This window comes from Motacilla alba, chromosome 1 (assembly GCF_015832195.1).
Source record: "Motacilla alba alba isolate MOTALB_02 chromosome 1, Motacilla_alba_V1.0_pri, whole genome shotgun sequence".
Lineage (NCBI taxonomy): Eukaryota > Metazoa > Chordata > Aves > Passeriformes > Motacillidae > Motacilla > Motacilla alba.
The window spans coordinates 74664365-74682051 of NC_052016.1; the positions used below are offsets into that span (position 1 = coordinate 74664365).

Genomic DNA, 17687 nt, shown 5'->3' on the forward strand with positions numbered 1-17687 from the left:
CTAACTTTAACTGACTGTCTTAAATCCGGGTTGGTAAAGGTTTGTCTTCACTACACCAACACAGGCTGCAGTTTCAGAGTCCTGCTCACCTCTTCTCCAGTCACAGGCTCCAAGGATCTAGTGCATGGGGCATAGTTGAAATGTCAGCTCCAATTTCCTTTCAGACTCAGTTAGAGACTGGGCTGCTTTGCAGGTGGGAGTACCTCACGAAGTTTCATTTTCCCAAGGCTAACCCAAAATCTCAGTTGAACTACACTTTTTCTGCACATCACTCTTGCAGTATTGCATTTTAAATTCACCTTCACTTGCTCCAGATAAGTAACACTTGTGCAGTGTAAGGGCTGAGACTACTTTTTAAGAAAACTACTTAAAGAACTTTTCAGTGGTATCAGACCAAGTCTGGAGGAGCACCCAAATACAGCGAAAGAGCAATCATGAAACAAAACAAAACATGTAACACAAAAGTTAAAAAATCTTGGAGCTCATGCACAAATGGTAGAGAAGAACCTTACACTACACTTAACCTCTTTTACAAAAAGACTAAAGTCTCCAAATTAAAACCAGAAACAAGTGAATATAATGGATTGATTGCCTAGCTTGGTATCCAAATACAGCAAGAAGTGCTAGTATCTGTGAGACAACCTGGTGAAGACCAAGCTGCCCAGAGCAGTACAGGGAAGATTAACTTCTTATGAATGAAATGCACATTGCGACATAGCACATTTTTCACCACAACTGTATGTCACAAAAAGTAAGTGAAAAAGTAACTCAAGGTTAAAAGCTGGTGTTGTTTCTCGAAAAACATTTTTTTTTTCCAATTGTGTTTTTATTTTGGTTCTGTAGGTGGGAATGTTCCTTTTGAGGTTTTTTTTTTTTTACTTCCATGTTGTCCAGTTATTGGAATGATTATTTTTCATTTTTCCAAGAATTGTGAGCTGGGTATTTTCTACTTCTTTAAGTAAATAGGTCAAGGGGAGGACCAGCTGGGTGTGCAACATGGTCCTGCATTCATAAATCACCAGACAATACCCAAACTCTCCCAGGAAGGTCCCGTGTGTGATGCCCACCTTGGAGGCCATGAATCACAAGGTAGAGTTATCCAAGGCACAACTACAGAGAAAACAACTTTTCTGGATTACATACTCATGTGTCCTGCAGAAAAGCTTTCAACATTCCTACAAGGAACAGGCACATCTCCTTAAAAAAATTCTTTAAAATTAAGAAGGTGTTTATTTGAAATATGGGCTCAGACTTAAACAGGAAACAACTCCAAGTGGTCTGTAGCACTTCTAAGACAACAGCACCCTAAAGCCTCATGGGCAGAGCATGACAACTCAGTGTTCTCTGGTCTGATAGAGCAAAGCTCACCATCCTGGTCAAGGGCCATTGGTGCTCCAGACCCTGTTGCTTTCCGTCCTCCACAACTGATATTGCCTTCATGATTCTCCTATCACAGATGAAACCTTTTTTACATAACTCTTAACCCATGTCTCACTTTTGCCCTTGCAAACCGAGAGCAAACCTAGACCTAACAGCTGATACCAAGCCAGAACTGCAAAAAACCCAAACGTCTTCCTCCGAGTTTTGGAAGAGTTTGTCTGATGTTCAGTTCTTAAGTGATAAAGGTTTGGCCATTATGCTCAGAAGACTCAAAATGCCATCCTAGCTCCCAAAGTTTCAAGTAGAAGTCACATCTCCCTGTACACACATATGCTGTGATGGAGGTGCAACTCTAGGGACTTTGGGCGCTGTAAAAACACAGACAGACACCAAAATTTCAAACTCCTACTACTTGGATCACACTTTAGTTTGCACTTCATGCTTCCCAGTTATGATTTTCATCTTCCCAAATAGCTCCACATGCTGATTTTGGTAATCACATCCTTCAAACACTTGTCCCTGTTATGTACACCAACATCTACATATTCAAAGCAGTCTCCAAAGTACATGCCAAACATCTGCTTCAAACAGCTCTCTTTAGAGTTTAAGCTGTTTGCTGGAAAATTGCCATCCTAATGGCCAGCTCCTCTGCTAGTGAACTGGAGAATTCATTTTGTATTTATTGATTCTTCCCTAATGAAGAATCATAAAGGTGCCAGAGACTCTTGACCAGACACTACTTAATTAGTACTAAAGTGCATAAAATTCAAAATCAAACGAGCTCTTTGTCCAATGGCTCAGTCACTGGGGGAAAAAGTGACATCATTTTCTGCTTATATAGAAGTCCATAAAATTTTATTAAAAAACTCTAAGGAAATTAAAAAACTATATAGATTATTCATTTCCTTCCAGTTCCTAAGACACCAAGTAGGGTCTTCCAGAAACAACACACGGTTTGCTAAAGGAAGTACTCTTCATAAAGGACCCAGCAATATGTATCATGCACAGAATTTATTTTATACTGAACAAAGGCAATTGGCAATGGAAACCTTTGTCTTCTGAACACTATATAGAAACGTCTCTTTTACATACAAAGACATAATGCAAAGTGTCCAGAAGGTATTAAAAATGAATGGGTCTGTATTTTCATCATCGCGGCTCATACAATAGTTCAATTTTTACATTCCCACAAACTACACTGTATTGGAGTAATTTCTGAGGGTACTTGCTCTCAAGAAGGCAGAGGCGAGCAAGCACTCGATTAAATGCCAACCTTTTTTTCCCCTCAAACTTAAAGCGTCAAAACCACCCTGAATAACTAGTATTTCCTTGCAAGTACTTCAAATTAAGTAATCCTGAAAGTTAATTCCCTCTTTTCCATATCATTCGAATTCTCAATTAAATAACTGAGAAAGTAGCAGAAAGAGGAAAAGACAAGTAACAGCATTAGGCGAAAGCCCATCCCTACAAGGCAATAGCATCACTGCTTCTATTAGGCTGCTTGTTGAAGTTATCTGTCTTCAGATTAGTAAAGTGGCTTGGATTCTTTGGAATAACATACCATGTACACAAGGAAACAAAGTTTCATGATAACAAAAAGTCCATTAAAACAGATACCCTTGCTGTAATCTACAATCATTGATACCACATATGCAAGAAAATACCTGCCCATCTTCCTAAAAGCTATCACTCCAATACCAAGTTCTGCATAAAAAAAATCAAAATCCAATTCATGATCTGTACCACATCCAACAGCTGACGTGATACCAGCTTTAGTCCTCTTATCTTAATGATAAACAAGTGCATTTCACCAGACAGAGAGCAGGTTTCCACAAACAGAAAATGGAGTAGGACGAGCATAAAAAGGATTAAACAATTGCAGTAATGCAAATATCCCAAAAAGGCAGAATAGCAAAGATATATACATACATATATGGACTTCCCAGACATACAGTTTCCTTTACTGAAATCAATTCCCTTTCCTTTTTTTTTTTTTTTAATTAAACTGCACCTTTTTTAAATAGGTGTAAAATTACACCAACAGTGTCCCAGCTATCCCAGAGGATTTCAGTAAGTCTTCTGCATAGTTGTGTTCTGTGCTCCCAGCAGATCAAACTAGATGCTCACCAGTACAAGTCCCAAGAAAATATGATCCAGAACAGTGGAAATAAAGCAAAACATAGGAAAGAAAATGGGAGGGACAGCTAACCACAGAGAAGCTGGGGAAGGGTTACCAGAGTGAGGTCACGCAAACCTCTGCTTACCCCTTGCTCAGATTCCAGCAGCTCTGTTTTGACTCTGACTGCCGGCATCCCATCAAGCATTAACATTCTGTTCTCAAAGGCGCTGATGTCCTAAGGCAAAAAAGGATAAGGTTAATCAAAAAAATCATGAAAAAACCACTTGTTTCAATTCACTGGTTAAAGTTCTACAATACTGTAGAAGTATGTTTCTTTCAGCGGAAATGAAATTAATGAGAAAGATGTAATAGTAATTTCAAGGAGTAGCTGCCAAGTTACCACTTCTGCTAAAACAGTAAATCATACTTTCAGTTATCCATAAAAGAGAACTAAGTCTTTGTAAGCTACAAGAAAAAATCATCTCCAATTACTATTTTGTAATTTGAAATTAATTACACAGGTACACGTATATTAATTCCTTACTTTAGAACTGGAAAGGAAAGCATTGGTGTCAAACAGTTTGAAGGTTTTGGCAGTATGCTTAGGTATAGTTGATTTCAGTCAAAACACTTGTACTTCTAGTAGAGAAAACTTACATGGAGAGAAGTTACAGAGAAGGCCTGTAGCCATACACATTATAAATTAATACACAATTGCTCAAATTTCTTATCATTGTCTTATAAAGTTATCAGCATTTGCTAATGAAAATCTCCACACACCTCTGAGACAATAAAAATTATCTCTGAGAGAGATAAAAAAGCAAATGTTAAAAATCATCCATGTAGTTATGGGCACTATATGCTGAGAGCTTCAAGCTGAAGAAGGACTTGCAGAACTGTGCTCCCCTGAATCAACATTCCTGCTGTTACTGGAACAGTTTATGAGGACATACAAAACAATCCTCTTGTGCCTTCAATTGAAACAGTACCTCAACCTGAATCAATTTTCTACTCCAGCCAAGGCTCAAGGCTGGTGTTTGAAAGCAAGTGTCTTCAGCTGCCATTTAGTCTGGACAACACAGAGAGAATAAAAACCATTTTATCCTTCAAGCTTGAACGTGAGCTTACAAATCCAGAGGTCAGTGCTACAGAAATGTGGAGACATCACACCCATTTTTCAAATAATTTAACTGGAGCACACTTCACTTACAAGTGACTAATTCACAGTCAGTTATTAATCTGCAGCCCTGTCTGGAAGACTCTAGACTGGAAACTCAGCTCTGCTCTGGTACCTCGTAGTCCTCTAACTGCGTGAGAATGGAAAAAAAAATATTTTCCCTGCGTTTCACAGGCAGCAGATCCATTCAGCACTGCGTGGTGCCATTATTCATAAGGAATGCATTTGTAGTCCTGCTTCTTATCATGGTTGCTTCTGTGGAATTTAAGGAAAATGGTCTATAGGAATGGAGCTCCCAAGTACATTTTAAAAACTTAAACTACTTTAAACATTTTCTTTTTCCCAATCGATACACCTCATCCCAGGGCCTCCACTTTCCAGGATATAAATACTGAAGAAACTGTTTATTTTTTGAATACTCCTTACTGTAATTTAGAGAACATATTGAAAAGGGAAACTGATATGCCCAACATGCTGCCAAAAGCAGAACAAATGACCTGCTAAAAATCCCTGTCACCCTCACTTTAAGTCCTGTGTATTTTAGCACCCAGAGCTGTGGTTACTTACTACAGGACTGGAAGAAGCTTCATGGTGAAGCAGAGATAAGCAAGTGCAATCTCTATTTCTTTCCTTTAAAAGTAGATTTAGATCATTCACAAAAAGCTCTAAATACTTAGAACAACTAATTTTCAGCAGGACACCTCTGCGTTCAAACATGTTAGAATGGAAACCAGTCAAGCTACTGCGATGCCTCACTCCCTGCTATGCTACTGCTATGCATCTACTGTACTTTTAAAGGTTGACACAAGAGGAAGGGGAAGAAAAACAAGTTCTTCCTATGTTTGCTGACCAAATTATTTTGTGCACCTTGATCTTTATTCAGTGTTTGAGGCACGAGGTAGAAAAAATGCAGGAAGGGTCTCTGATGCTACAAAGAAGCTGGATGAAATTGTGCCTGGCTTTACATCTTTCTCCCCAGCAAGGGCCCTGCACTGTTTACATATTAGCAGCAGATCACAGGTGTCACTGAGCCCCATCAGTTTGGATGTGGTTTGAAGTGGATAAAGAGCAGAAGCTAGCGCGGCATTCCTGGCTCCCCCAGTGCCTATTTTGCAAGTTGAGAGGTCCCTCTGCTTTCTTGATTTATAGGCAGCACAGTTGAATTTTACAGCAAGATCAGGAATACACCATCATCAAACATCCCCTAGGCTGTTTAGCTCATAGACAAAGAAGGATGAGCTGATGCTGCACCGTGTCCCTGAGGAAGTTTTACCCGCCTGAGCAAAGGGACAAGGCTGGCTTACACAGGAGGCACAGGCAGAAGGAGGGGGGAAGACAAAGTGCCAGAGAGGAAAGGCAGGTTTAATGAACTGTTAGAATCTGATTAGAGGCTAATGTCCCTTTTAGTGCTTTGTACCAATTTACAGCTGATATACTCGAACCATTTTTTCCCCACTGGCTGTGATAAACTCATTAGTTTTAAAAATGCAAGCTAAACAGAGCCTTTGAAGTTTAAAACTGATAAATCATGAAAACCTGACTAGTTCATGTACCATTTAACACATTTACATTTAACTAAATTTTCATTGTGTTCACTTCTCCTTTTGTTCTCCAAAAATCTTATTTCTTTAAAGCAGCCTTTTGAGTGCTGGTCTGAAGAGCAAATACTCTGGCTGTGAAAAGCTCTGCCTTTCCAGTAACTTGTAATTCACAGGAGCAATAGTCACAGGAGTAAATTATTTCCAAACTATTTGATCTCTTCTGCATTTATAACTTGAAGTACGTTGTGCAACACATCCTGAGAGGCCACTGCTGAGTAGATCCAGTCTGTGTGTGATCACAGGGACAACACATTCAGCCCAAACACAGTCAACCCAGTGAGCTGATCCTTCCAAACGGCGCTCTCCTGCCATAACCAGTGCTTGCACTACAGTATGTTCAAAGCCATGCAGCAAACCAGGTATAATTGTTGAGGTTGCATAGAGTGGGCTATCACCTAAGGCAAAGGGGCTTGAGTTACCCCCACTGGGGTTGGAGATATGACTTGAGCTCTTCCAGGAGCCTCCAAAGTCAGGCAAGCAGATGGAGCATCCACACCAGAGTGAAGCCAGGCTGCTCCAGTGCCCACATTAACTGATGACACTCATGAGACCCACTGGCAGAGACAGGTGATGTGATGTATTGAGTCAATGCATTATTCAGGCAACCCTATTTTCTTCATTAATGTGGTAGCAAATTTCCAGCCCCCAAAATTGCTCAGGTGAAGGGTACCTTAATTTGTGTGACAGTCCCTCCTTTTCTAGTCTCCCACCTCAACCCTCCTGGTGGACTCCTTTACCACCTTTGTAAAATGCACAGCAGATGTATGTCCTAAACCGGGCACACAATCAAGCCAAACACTGCATGACCTTACCAAAACATCTGTTCTCTTGCACGAGAAACTCATCCTAAAAGAGATAATGCTCTCTTTCTCAGTGCCATCCGCTGGAACCTGCCACTAATCACTTTTGGACATTTATTCCCTTGAAATATTAATTAAAACCACAAATCATACCCAGGTCTATATGGGCAACTGCTACTAGAGCAGTTGTTACACAAGACAGATAAGCTTTCAAGCTTATAAGCTTTTCTGAGAAGCTATGGCAGAAAGTTAATAACCAGACTCTCCCGCTCCTAAAAAGCCTACATTTTCCGCACAGCACCTCTACAGCCAGTGCTGGCATTTTCTTCATGAGGATGGCTTTCCATTGCAACTTTTAATCAAATTATATTTTGCTACTTTAGAGGAAGAAAAAAAAAACCCAAATCCTGTTATCTCATCCTGATACAAACCCCCTCAGTATCCTGTAGTGTTTATTTAATTACGAATTACTCTACTATGACATTGGCCCTTCACAAGAAGTGCTAAGGTTTTGTAGGCAAGTTTTTCATTTGGCCAAGCCATAAATTTTGAGAATCACACTGCAAACTTTTAACAACCAGAGAGGATCTGATACCACAACTGACCTTCTGAGACACCACCAAAGACACCCTTAAACCCCCTTCATAATTTCTTCTATGTATAAGATGACAGAAACCAGATAGCTCCACCCCATATCATAGTTTTTTTCTCCCACTCTCCAAGATTTTCACATCTAGCTGCTCAGTACTAAAGCCCTACTCCTGGCAACCCCAGAAAGCAAGCACTGAGCTCAGGCTTCAGAGTACCCAGAACTCAGACCTCACATTTCCTGAGTGGATTGACAAACATTGACATTCCTGTGAAATAAAGTCTCCTTGTCTTGTTCCACTCCTGAACACACAAGCAATACAGAGGCAAGGCAGATGATGCTTGATACTGCTGCCATTAATGAAAGGCTTAGTCTCCCCCTCTTCTCACTGAAGAGAACTTAGTTCTCACTGAAGTGTGAACAGAGCTGCACACTGGTAAGACAGAGACACTGATGGTTCTGCTTTTTTCCGTGGTGACCTAAAAGGCTCAGCTGACAATTCAGTTTTCAAAACTCTTGTGGGCTTGACCTTAGCCATCTACCATATGCCCATCCAAGCCACTGCTGCATTCCACCTCTCCCTCAACAGCACAAGGGAAGAACAGAGTAAAGAAAAGCTTAGGAAATGAGATAAAGACAAGAAAATCACTTACGGGGTACTGACACAGGCAAAATGGACTTGATTTGGGGAAAATTAATTTATTGCAAATAGGGTTGGATGGTGAGAAACAAAGACTAAAACTAAGCACCTCTACCCCCAGCTTCCTTCTGCCCAGGCCCAGCTTCATTCCAAATCTTCCTTTACGTTTTTGTACCAACTTAATTTTTAACATGACATGCTTTGATTTTGAGAAATTAAATATCCCTATGACACAAAACTTTCTCTGCCTCATCTTCTGGTTCTTTTTACACAAGTCTTCTGTACCTGCTGTCATAATTTCTTAATTCATCATTATATTCTTGGCGTAATTTTTATTATAACAATGTCCTTGATAGTTGATAAACACAATGTTTTAAGTCTTCCTTTTTTATACAGACATCTTAGAAACATCACTGAACTAACCATGAAGTAACCTATATCAGTTATATGCCCTATAAATAAGATTACCTTCTTGATTTTCTCCAACAAGTATACCCAAATCCATATTATTCTCTTTGCTTACATTACCCTACACTGAAGTTATTCATCAAAGCAAGAGTCAGCATAACACAAGACAAAAAAATGTGAAGTGATCCACTCGAGGTAAAGTAGAACCTTTTAATGGTATGACTAGATAAGTTTTTCAAACTGTGAAATTGTTTTTTTCTCTTCGTTTCAAGGGATAATAGAAAAATGAAGGATTACCATCTCTTATCAAATATAACAATCTTCATAGGGAGAGGAAGCCAAGGAAACCTGTCAACTAACTTAAGTTTTCTGAAGACCTTTATACACCATACAATGAGATCTGTTATTTGCTTTAATGCAGTTCTCTCTGAGATGAAACATACCAGGTTAAAGAAAGTACATTCATGTGGCTAGAAGAGAAGCACTTATCTGGAAGTTCTGCCAGGGAACTGGGGGTAACAGCCCATGTCTTGCCATAAGATCTTCATCATATGTAATTATATCCATAGCTGTGTGAAGTGTTCATAATGAAAGCAGAGATTCTGGTAGTTCTGTATTTTACTCCAAACTTGAATTTTCAGTCAAATTCACCAGAAAACTACAGTTTGCCTTTACTGATGCTTCAAGGACAGCCAAAAAAATCTGTGCAAAAAAGAAGTGAAGTAAAGCCTTAGACTTACTGTTTTCATATGAAACTGGGTGGGGTCGGTTTTAGTTCATTTCAATTCAAAATTAATTTTCTTTGGTGAGAAGGGACACAGACTGCAAGGCATCCAGTGAACAGGGAGGCATCACAGCTCTAAGCTTTTTAGGAAGGCTTCTGAGTGTGGTCTCTTATTAGGATCGTGCCTGCCAGGTAGAGCCCAGACCTCAACAGCGGCTGTGACTTGATGCTGTCAGTGCCTGAGGCACATGCAAGGGTTGGCCTTCAGCACATGCTCCCAAGCTCAGATCCCTGCTAGAAATACCAGACCATGTGCAGCTGTATCCCACTCATACCAGTACAAAGATGTGCATCTGCAAAACAAGTTTCTCAAATTCCTAGTCCATTGCCTAGATCTCTTGAAGAAAATAATACTAATTTTGAAAACAGCAGACTTCCACAGTTATGAAGTACTTAAATCCCTAAGGATGTAGCTATGTTGTAATTTGCAACATATTTTTACAGATCTGTCTCCAGGAAAAGACTTCATGTCGAGACAATATTCACTGAAGCTAAGAGAGATCTCAAATTTTGCTGCTAAAATCTTTTTTATTAGCTTGGGTTTAGGTTAGTTTTAGGGAATATAAATAGAACTGAAGAGACGTGAGCAGCTTCCAGGTGACAGAGGATCATCAAGTGCATTGGCAACTAGAAACCAATCTGCTATTTCTCAAACTCAGCAGGCAACCCTGTCAGCTTTGATGCTTAAAATCCCTTTACATCAGCTCTGCTGTCCCGCCAGTTTTAGTGCTTCTACAAAGAATTATGGATCCTTCCTGTGGTACAGAATTCAGACACAACAAGTTACAACCAACAGTACTTACACCACAGCCTCACATTTAACTTTTGTTAACATGATTGGCTTCATTGTTTTCCTTCTAATACAACATTCACAGAATATTTTATTTTTGTGAATATCAATGAATTAATTAAGTATCTGTGGATCTTCTTAACCTTGCACTTAAAAGTGTCACATAATGAAAAAAGCCCAACCTCTCCATCAAAAAGAGAGCGGGCAAAGAGCCATGATTTAGGAGTGGCACATATTTAAGAAAGGGTACATGTGCAGAAAACATGTACTCCATTTATCTTTACACTAGCATTATTTTAAAATATGTCTTTTCAGGACACTTGATACGTAATGGCAAAATTAACTCTTGATAGTTTCTCCTTTGAGGTTTTTTGAAGTACAGACAAGTAGCAAAGACTACTATCAAGCCAAACTTCATTACTTTTTCCCAAAAGCCCAACAAAAACAAAACAACAACAAAAAAAACCCTAGTAGTTGATTTAGATTGCCACTTCTCCTTGACCACTATTATAAGACAAGTGTTTTTAAAAAATTATTGCTCAATTTTCAAAGCAGTGCTCTAATATCCTATGTCAACTGCCCTCAAGACTGGAGAAGAGCTTAAAAAAAGAGTTTGAAGATGAATAAGGCTTGAAATTAAAAACAAACCTCACCACCTGGCAAAAAAAAAATTGGAACAGGAAACAGAAAATTTTTTCTAGTACTACATTGACCAAATTTGCACATATTACTTAAAGGTTACCTTCACTGTTGTCTAAATTGTGACTATTTTGTACTTGCTGAGCAAATGAATATTAAATGGCATTGCCCAGGAGCTTGCCAGCAGATACACAGTGACTACAATTTTACTCTGAATTCTGACTATAGCTACTCTGGTCAGAAAATTAGCTGCTGAAAGCACAGGGAGCTGGCTAGCACAGTTCCCCCGCCTTCCACTGTGCAAAGTCTGCTTCCATAAAGACAGATACAACATGGATTCTGTGTGCTGAAGAACAGAAGAGCATTTAGCATGTAGCAGTAGTCAACAGTTTAGTCCAAAAAATTTTTGCATGACATGTTATGTGGCAGGCCAAACATCGTTGCTCTTTGCCAAGAAGAGAAGATACCTTCTACAGGATCTGCTTGGCACCATCATTCCATGCAGTCCAAAGGGGACCATCACCTCAAAGCATCAGCACCTTCAGCTCTACAACTGCAAAGCTCCAGAGGGAGCAGTGAAACAACCGCGGAAGCACTTTCATTGGTCTGGGCATCATCATTTGCTTCAGAAATTACACCAGCCCTTGCCATTTGTATTGAAAAATAAACAAACACACTTCCAATAATACTGTCTGTCCCACTGCTGCATGGGATCATACCCAACCCTTCAGCTCAGCAACAAAACTGAGGTTTTTGTCCTCCAGGTGCCATGTTCACTCCACTAAAATAAAACATGGCAATAAATTGACGGTCAGGGCCAAAATCTGGCTTCTTATAAACCACAGACATTACAAACTGTACCCTTTGAACGAGAGCAATATAAGCTTATGCCAACTTTAAATATGCCTGGTGCCTTCTAGCAGCTGAGCCACAGAAATGTTAGGCAACTGGCACTGCTTCTGTGCAGCAGGTAAGTAAGGGTAATTCCTTGTTTCTCACTGATCTGGGAGCTCCAACACAGAGGCAGAACAAAAAGGGAAACAAGGAAAAGCCAGCCTTTGTAACAACTAAAATTCAGGAATTTCAGCTAAGACTTATTTTTTATTTCAGATTTACTTTGTTTACACGCAATTTTTAAAAACTTTTGGGGTTTTACTATTAAAAATAGAGCAGTATATGACACCCATACGAGAACAATTTGTTCCCAGAAGCCAGTGGCTCACTTCCAGTTTAGCCTGTCATGCTGCCCATGACAGGAACAGCTGCCTTGAGGACAGGAGGAGAACACCTTTTGGGCAGTTGCACCTTCCAACACCAGGTATCATAGGACACACCCATGAAGCAGACAGAGAGTTCACACAGAGCCTCCAAAACCATCTGTCACAGTTCATGTACAAAGTCACAGATACCACAGGCAGTAAGTGGTGAAACCAAGTGGCCCTGTTCCAGCTGCCAGTTAGAGCTGTGACCACAGTCTCAGCCTCAGAAGCATAGTCAGTTAGCAAAAGCATATATAAAGCTCATTTCATTCAAGGACAGGCCAAAATAACACAGGATTAATTAAACAAAACTGAATGACTGGACACTCAGATGAAAAAGTTGGACTATGTGCCAGAAACTAAGCATTACTCCATGACCTTTCCCCACACCTTACACACATGTGGAGGAGCAGCAATTGCTGTACCTGCTTCTCACCATGGAGCAAACTCACTGCTTATTCTGACATGTTTAAAGAAAGGGTGTATGCTGTGATGAAACTCCCAAACTGCAAATGTTTAACACCCTGTCCCAACCCAATCTCTGTTTTATTTAACAATAGTTTGAGGTTTCCTGCTTCCCACATGCTTCAGTGGAAACTCCTGAGAAAATACTAATATTAAAGCTGGTGAGTAGTACAAGGCTCCAAAAAAAAAGGAAAACACTGTTCAAAAGAAGGGGAAACTCTTGACTTCTGTTCATTTAGTGAATAAAATACAAAGCACTGCAATTCATTACAAAGAATTTTTAAGTATCCACCAAATGTTTTAAAACACTGTATAAAATAACATTTTGATCTCAGACTGGTTGCATCAACTGCTAGATCAAGCCAATACCTAACTACTCACGAGGTACCTTCTTACTCAAGACAGAATGATCAAAATGCTTATGTACAAAACTGCCAAATTAGATTACACAAGCAATAAATTATAGTAGAATTAGGGCCCATTTTAAAGACAATTCTAATTAAGTGCTAAGAATTTCTAATTAACAAGTTTTAAATGTCACCAACATGCATTTCCCACAGATTCTCAAAGAAACTGTGATTCCTCAAGCACATTTAAAGTGCTCTGCACAAAGTTAATGCAAATTATCAAAATAATGGCAAACTTCTAGATTAAAGAATAGTTTAAGTAACTCTAGACAGAGCCATAAAAATCTGGAAAACATCAGAAAGAGATATACAAGTAGCACATATAGTAGTACATTAACAGACAATCTAAACTTTCATTAAAACTTCTTTAAAAGACAGAGATACCAAATTTCCTATATAAAGCCAATCCAACTTGGCAGTTATATTAAATTAGAGGTTATAAACAAAATATATGAGTGTGTGTCTAGGCAAAAGACAAGCTAATGCATAATTCATTTATACCAAGTCATTTTACAGCAGGAAAAAAACTGGGGGAACAATACATGCTATAGCCAAGCTGTTTTTTTTCTTAGGATTACAGGATATTTTAGTGGGAAAGCATTTCAGGACATCTCCAGTCCAACCTCCTACCCATAGCAGGTGCTAACTGGAAACCATGGGATTTGCTCTGGAAGCCATAACTTACACACAGAGAGAAGCTGGTCTCGTGACAAGTCTGCTTGTCTGATGGGCTGGATATTGAAAAACAATTGGACTTTTCTACAGATTTGTTTACCAAGAGCTATCATTAAGCACAAAAATATAGATATAGCCTCTGGCTATGCAAAGAAAGTGCACAGAAGTACTTCTGGAAGAAGTATTGGGGCAATACCATCACTCATACAACAGCCTTGCTACAGCCTTTCCCTAAGGATCCATTATTGACTACTGAAAGCAGAACCAGGTAAGGTAGATGGTCATTTGTTCTACCAGAAAACACGTGTCTATTTTTATGTCTTTTCTTTATGGCTAACACATGCCAAAAACATCTAAGTTCAATCAGCTCTAAACCATGGCATTCTGGTCTCAAGAGCTGCACTCCAGGATGAACTGACATTCTTCTGCCAAGTACCTGGTATGGATCACTGCCAAAAGGTAAAAGGTACCTACACCGTCTGTTCTTCTGCAGGATTTCACTACCTGACGTTTACTGCAGAGGTAAATGAGATGGTCAGCACACAGCATATACAGCTTAGTATGGACTTCAAACAATAACTTCAGAGCCCTCTCCCTTTGTTCCTCTCAGTGACTACTCAATTGCTGAACAGGCAGTGATACAGCCTGCCCATGCGTACTACTGCTGCTGGCCAGCTTCACAACTGGGAAAAATCACAGCGAAACAACAGCACCTGGCAAAGCACCAGCACACTGCAACCCATTACTATGCTCACTGAAACACTGAGAAGATTTACACCAAGCTACACAATATAACTATTCATTCCTACCTGCTTTTGAACTGTACCTTGCATCAGAGGTGCCCAAATGCAAAAGCATTTGACAGAATCATGTGTGACAGCTAAATGTGCACCGCTGGGTCTTTAAATCCTCATTAGTGTTCTTGAAGTCAGAGCACCTGATTATACATTGCACAGCAGGAAGATCTAACAAAGTGTTGTTATTTGTATCATCCTTTCATCCTGTATCAACCTAGCATCACACTCCCTTTAAAAATGTATAGTGACCTTACCCGTGTCAAGGCTTTCAAGAAATAATGCACAGAGATAATTGGTTGCTTGGCATCATACACAGCCTTTAGAGCATGTGTCAAGCCCCAAGTCATACTAATATATTTAACATTTCTCATTAGGACATAAAAAGAAATTGTGCCTGTATAAATCACATATTTATTCCCAACACGTGGCTTAGTTACACTGTGTAAAATGATGAAAACGATTTCCTGTCCACATTAGCTATGTCTCACATAGACTAAAATGCTTTTATTAGATTTACTTTGCACCGCAAGAACTGGATGGGTTAAGTTGCTCATATTTTTAAGCAACGATCTCTGTATAGAGTGTTATGTGTACTGCATCTTTCTGAAGATACCCAGACCTCAAACATTAATAACATGACAAACTATCTCCATCATTATTCTGGTTGCTGAAATTCAATAAACATTACTAAAATATTCTCACGACTAAAATCACAGCCACAGTTGTATCAAGAGCAGTGTTTATCAGACACTGAATGATGCTGGACACAAATCTGGTGACTGATTCCCTCAATCAATGTAGCTGATTCACGAGAATGCTTTCTATGCTGAAAGCTCATGCCAAGTCACCACTTCACATGTAAATTAAAAATAATTTTAAGATTTTTTTTCATGAAAATATACCTTTTTTTTAAAAATCACTCCTCATGGGACTTCAGCTAAAAGAATCAGGGTTTTGTGATGAAAAGCATCAAAGTTACATCACTGTTAGTGATGTTCCCTAAAACGTTCATCCCCTGGCTCAGCACCATCAAGACTTCCCTCCAATGTCTGTGAGCATGTGCATGCCTTTAGTATTTTGAAGTGTACTCTAAACTGTCTGAAGAAATTAATTAATTCATAATTTCAAGAATTTTAGAAAAAAGCTTGGTAATTTTATCACCTGTTTGGTGCCAGGGAGAATAAATTATCCACTCTTGAGGGGAAAAAAGTGAAATTCTACCATTATTTATTTTTAAATTTAAAATGGTGTCTGAAACATTCAGGGGTGGTGGCTCCTGTTTGTATTTTGTCACTTGTTTGGGAGTTTATGGTGGGTTTTATTCTTGTTATTGTTTTGGTGGGGTTTTTTTAAGTAATGATAACTCTCAGTTGGTCACATGCCTGAAGAACAACAGAACTCGAAATTTATTTGCAACATGAAAGAATACTTGCAAAATCAATGGATTAATCTCTTACTTCAAAGCATAAACTTAACTATTAACCAGAATGTACCACAACTGTGAAGAAAAAAAAAAGAAGTCATATCAGCCATTCAACTGTGAGGAACTACAAGATTAATCAAAGACATCGCTGTTAATACTGTTGTGACTATATCTAATTATCAAGTCCTATAAAACTCTACTCAAAAGAGCAAAGCAAGCATTTTAGAACTAGAAAAAATCCTTCTCATTCTGCCATACAACTGCTTCAGGGTCAGATATAAAGGTTTATACTTGGATTGGATAGTTTTTGTTGAAATTTTGCAAGTGGATACCAGTAAGTACTTCACATGCTCATCAGTTTGAAATGCCTACTAAGAGGTTAGTAGTAACATGCACCCATGCAGGGCAGAATCCTGGCGGACTGTCTGGAGTGTTCCCCAGGGTTCAAAGCTGTACAAGCCAATACAGGAAATGCCTGGCTTCACTTCTCACTAGCACGGAATAGAGGTTCATCAAAATGTGATAAGCATTTCTGAGTTGCTATCTCAGAAAGAGCTGAAGGCAGCAGACAATTCATGGTCAATAACACAACCAGCAGTAAATGCTTACTCTTTAATATCTGTACAACTTGTAAACTTTTGAAACTGAAACCTTCAGGATATTTAACTAAATGAAAAACAGTTTAAGAAAATCACCAGTCATGCTAGAGCAGACCAAGTCCAGCCATGCAGAGAAGGGCTTGAGGGTGCTGGTGGCTGAGAGGCTGGACATGACCCAGCAACGTGCACTCACAGGCCAGAAAGCCAAACATATCCTGGGCTTCAGCCAAAGCTGGCCAGCAAGGACAGGGAGGGGACTCTGCCCCTCTGCTCTGGTGAGAGCCCACCTGGAACCCTGCATCCAGCTCTGGAGCCCCAGCACAGGGAGGACAAGGACCTGTTGGAGTGAGTCCAGAGCAGGGACACCAGGATGTTTACAAGGATGTTTACAAGCTCTTGTGTGAAGGAAGTCTAGGAGAATTGGGATTGTTCAGCCTGGACAAGAGAAGGTTTCAGCGAGATCTTACAGCAGCCTTCCTGTACCTGTAGTGGTCCTACAAGAAAGATGAAGAGAGACTTTTACAAGTGCATGTAGTGACATGACAAGGGGAAATGGTTTCAAACTGAAAGAGGGTAGGGTTAGATTAGATACTAGAAAAAATTCTTTACTGTGAGGCTGGTGAGGCAATGAAAAAGGTTTCCCAGAGAAGCTGTGGATGCCCCATCCCTAAAGTGTTCATGGCCTGTTTGAATGGTGCTCTGAGCAACCTGGTCTAGTGAAAGGTGTCCATGCCCACAGCAGTGGGGCTGCATCTTTAAGGTCATGTCCAGCTCAAGTGATTTAATACTTCTGTCTCTGTCCAGACAAATACTGGTAAGTGACTCATGTTTGGATTACAAATAAGAGACTTCTCTGATACAAATGTACACACAGCCCAAAGAAGGGCATGAGGAAGCTGTCCTAACCCAGGGGGATGTCCTTCAGACACCAGGACTCTTCAGAATCCTCTCCTGTGTACACAGGGTCCCGTGCTGCATAGCTACACAGTGCAAATACTAAGTCTGGAGGCAGAAGTGAACTTTTCCCCTTGTTTGCCTTGCTCATATCATATTTGGGATTTTACTGCTGTTTAGGGAACAGTTACAAACACTTTAAATCACATTTGCCTGGTGTGATCTTTTATTTATTTACTCT

The 17687-nt window shown here is 39.7% G+C and overlaps 1 protein-coding gene across 10 annotated transcripts in view; it reads right to left on the reverse strand.

Annotated features, from left to right (window-relative positions):
- Positions 1-17687, reverse strand: part of KLF12 (Kruppel like factor 12) — a 230993-nt gene that overhangs the window by 137441 nt on the left and 75865 nt on the right. For 6 of the 10 annotated variants that reach the window (XM_038133346.1, XM_038133364.1, XM_038133292.1 and 3 more), the window contains one exon: positions 3645-3734. In XM_038133346.1, the coding sequence (XP_037989274.1) occupies positions 3645-3710 (66 nt within the window). In that variant the 5' untranslated portion in view covers positions 3711-3734. The other 4 variants (XM_038133326.1, XM_038133318.1, XM_038133356.1 and 1 more) reach the window with 4 other exon arrangements.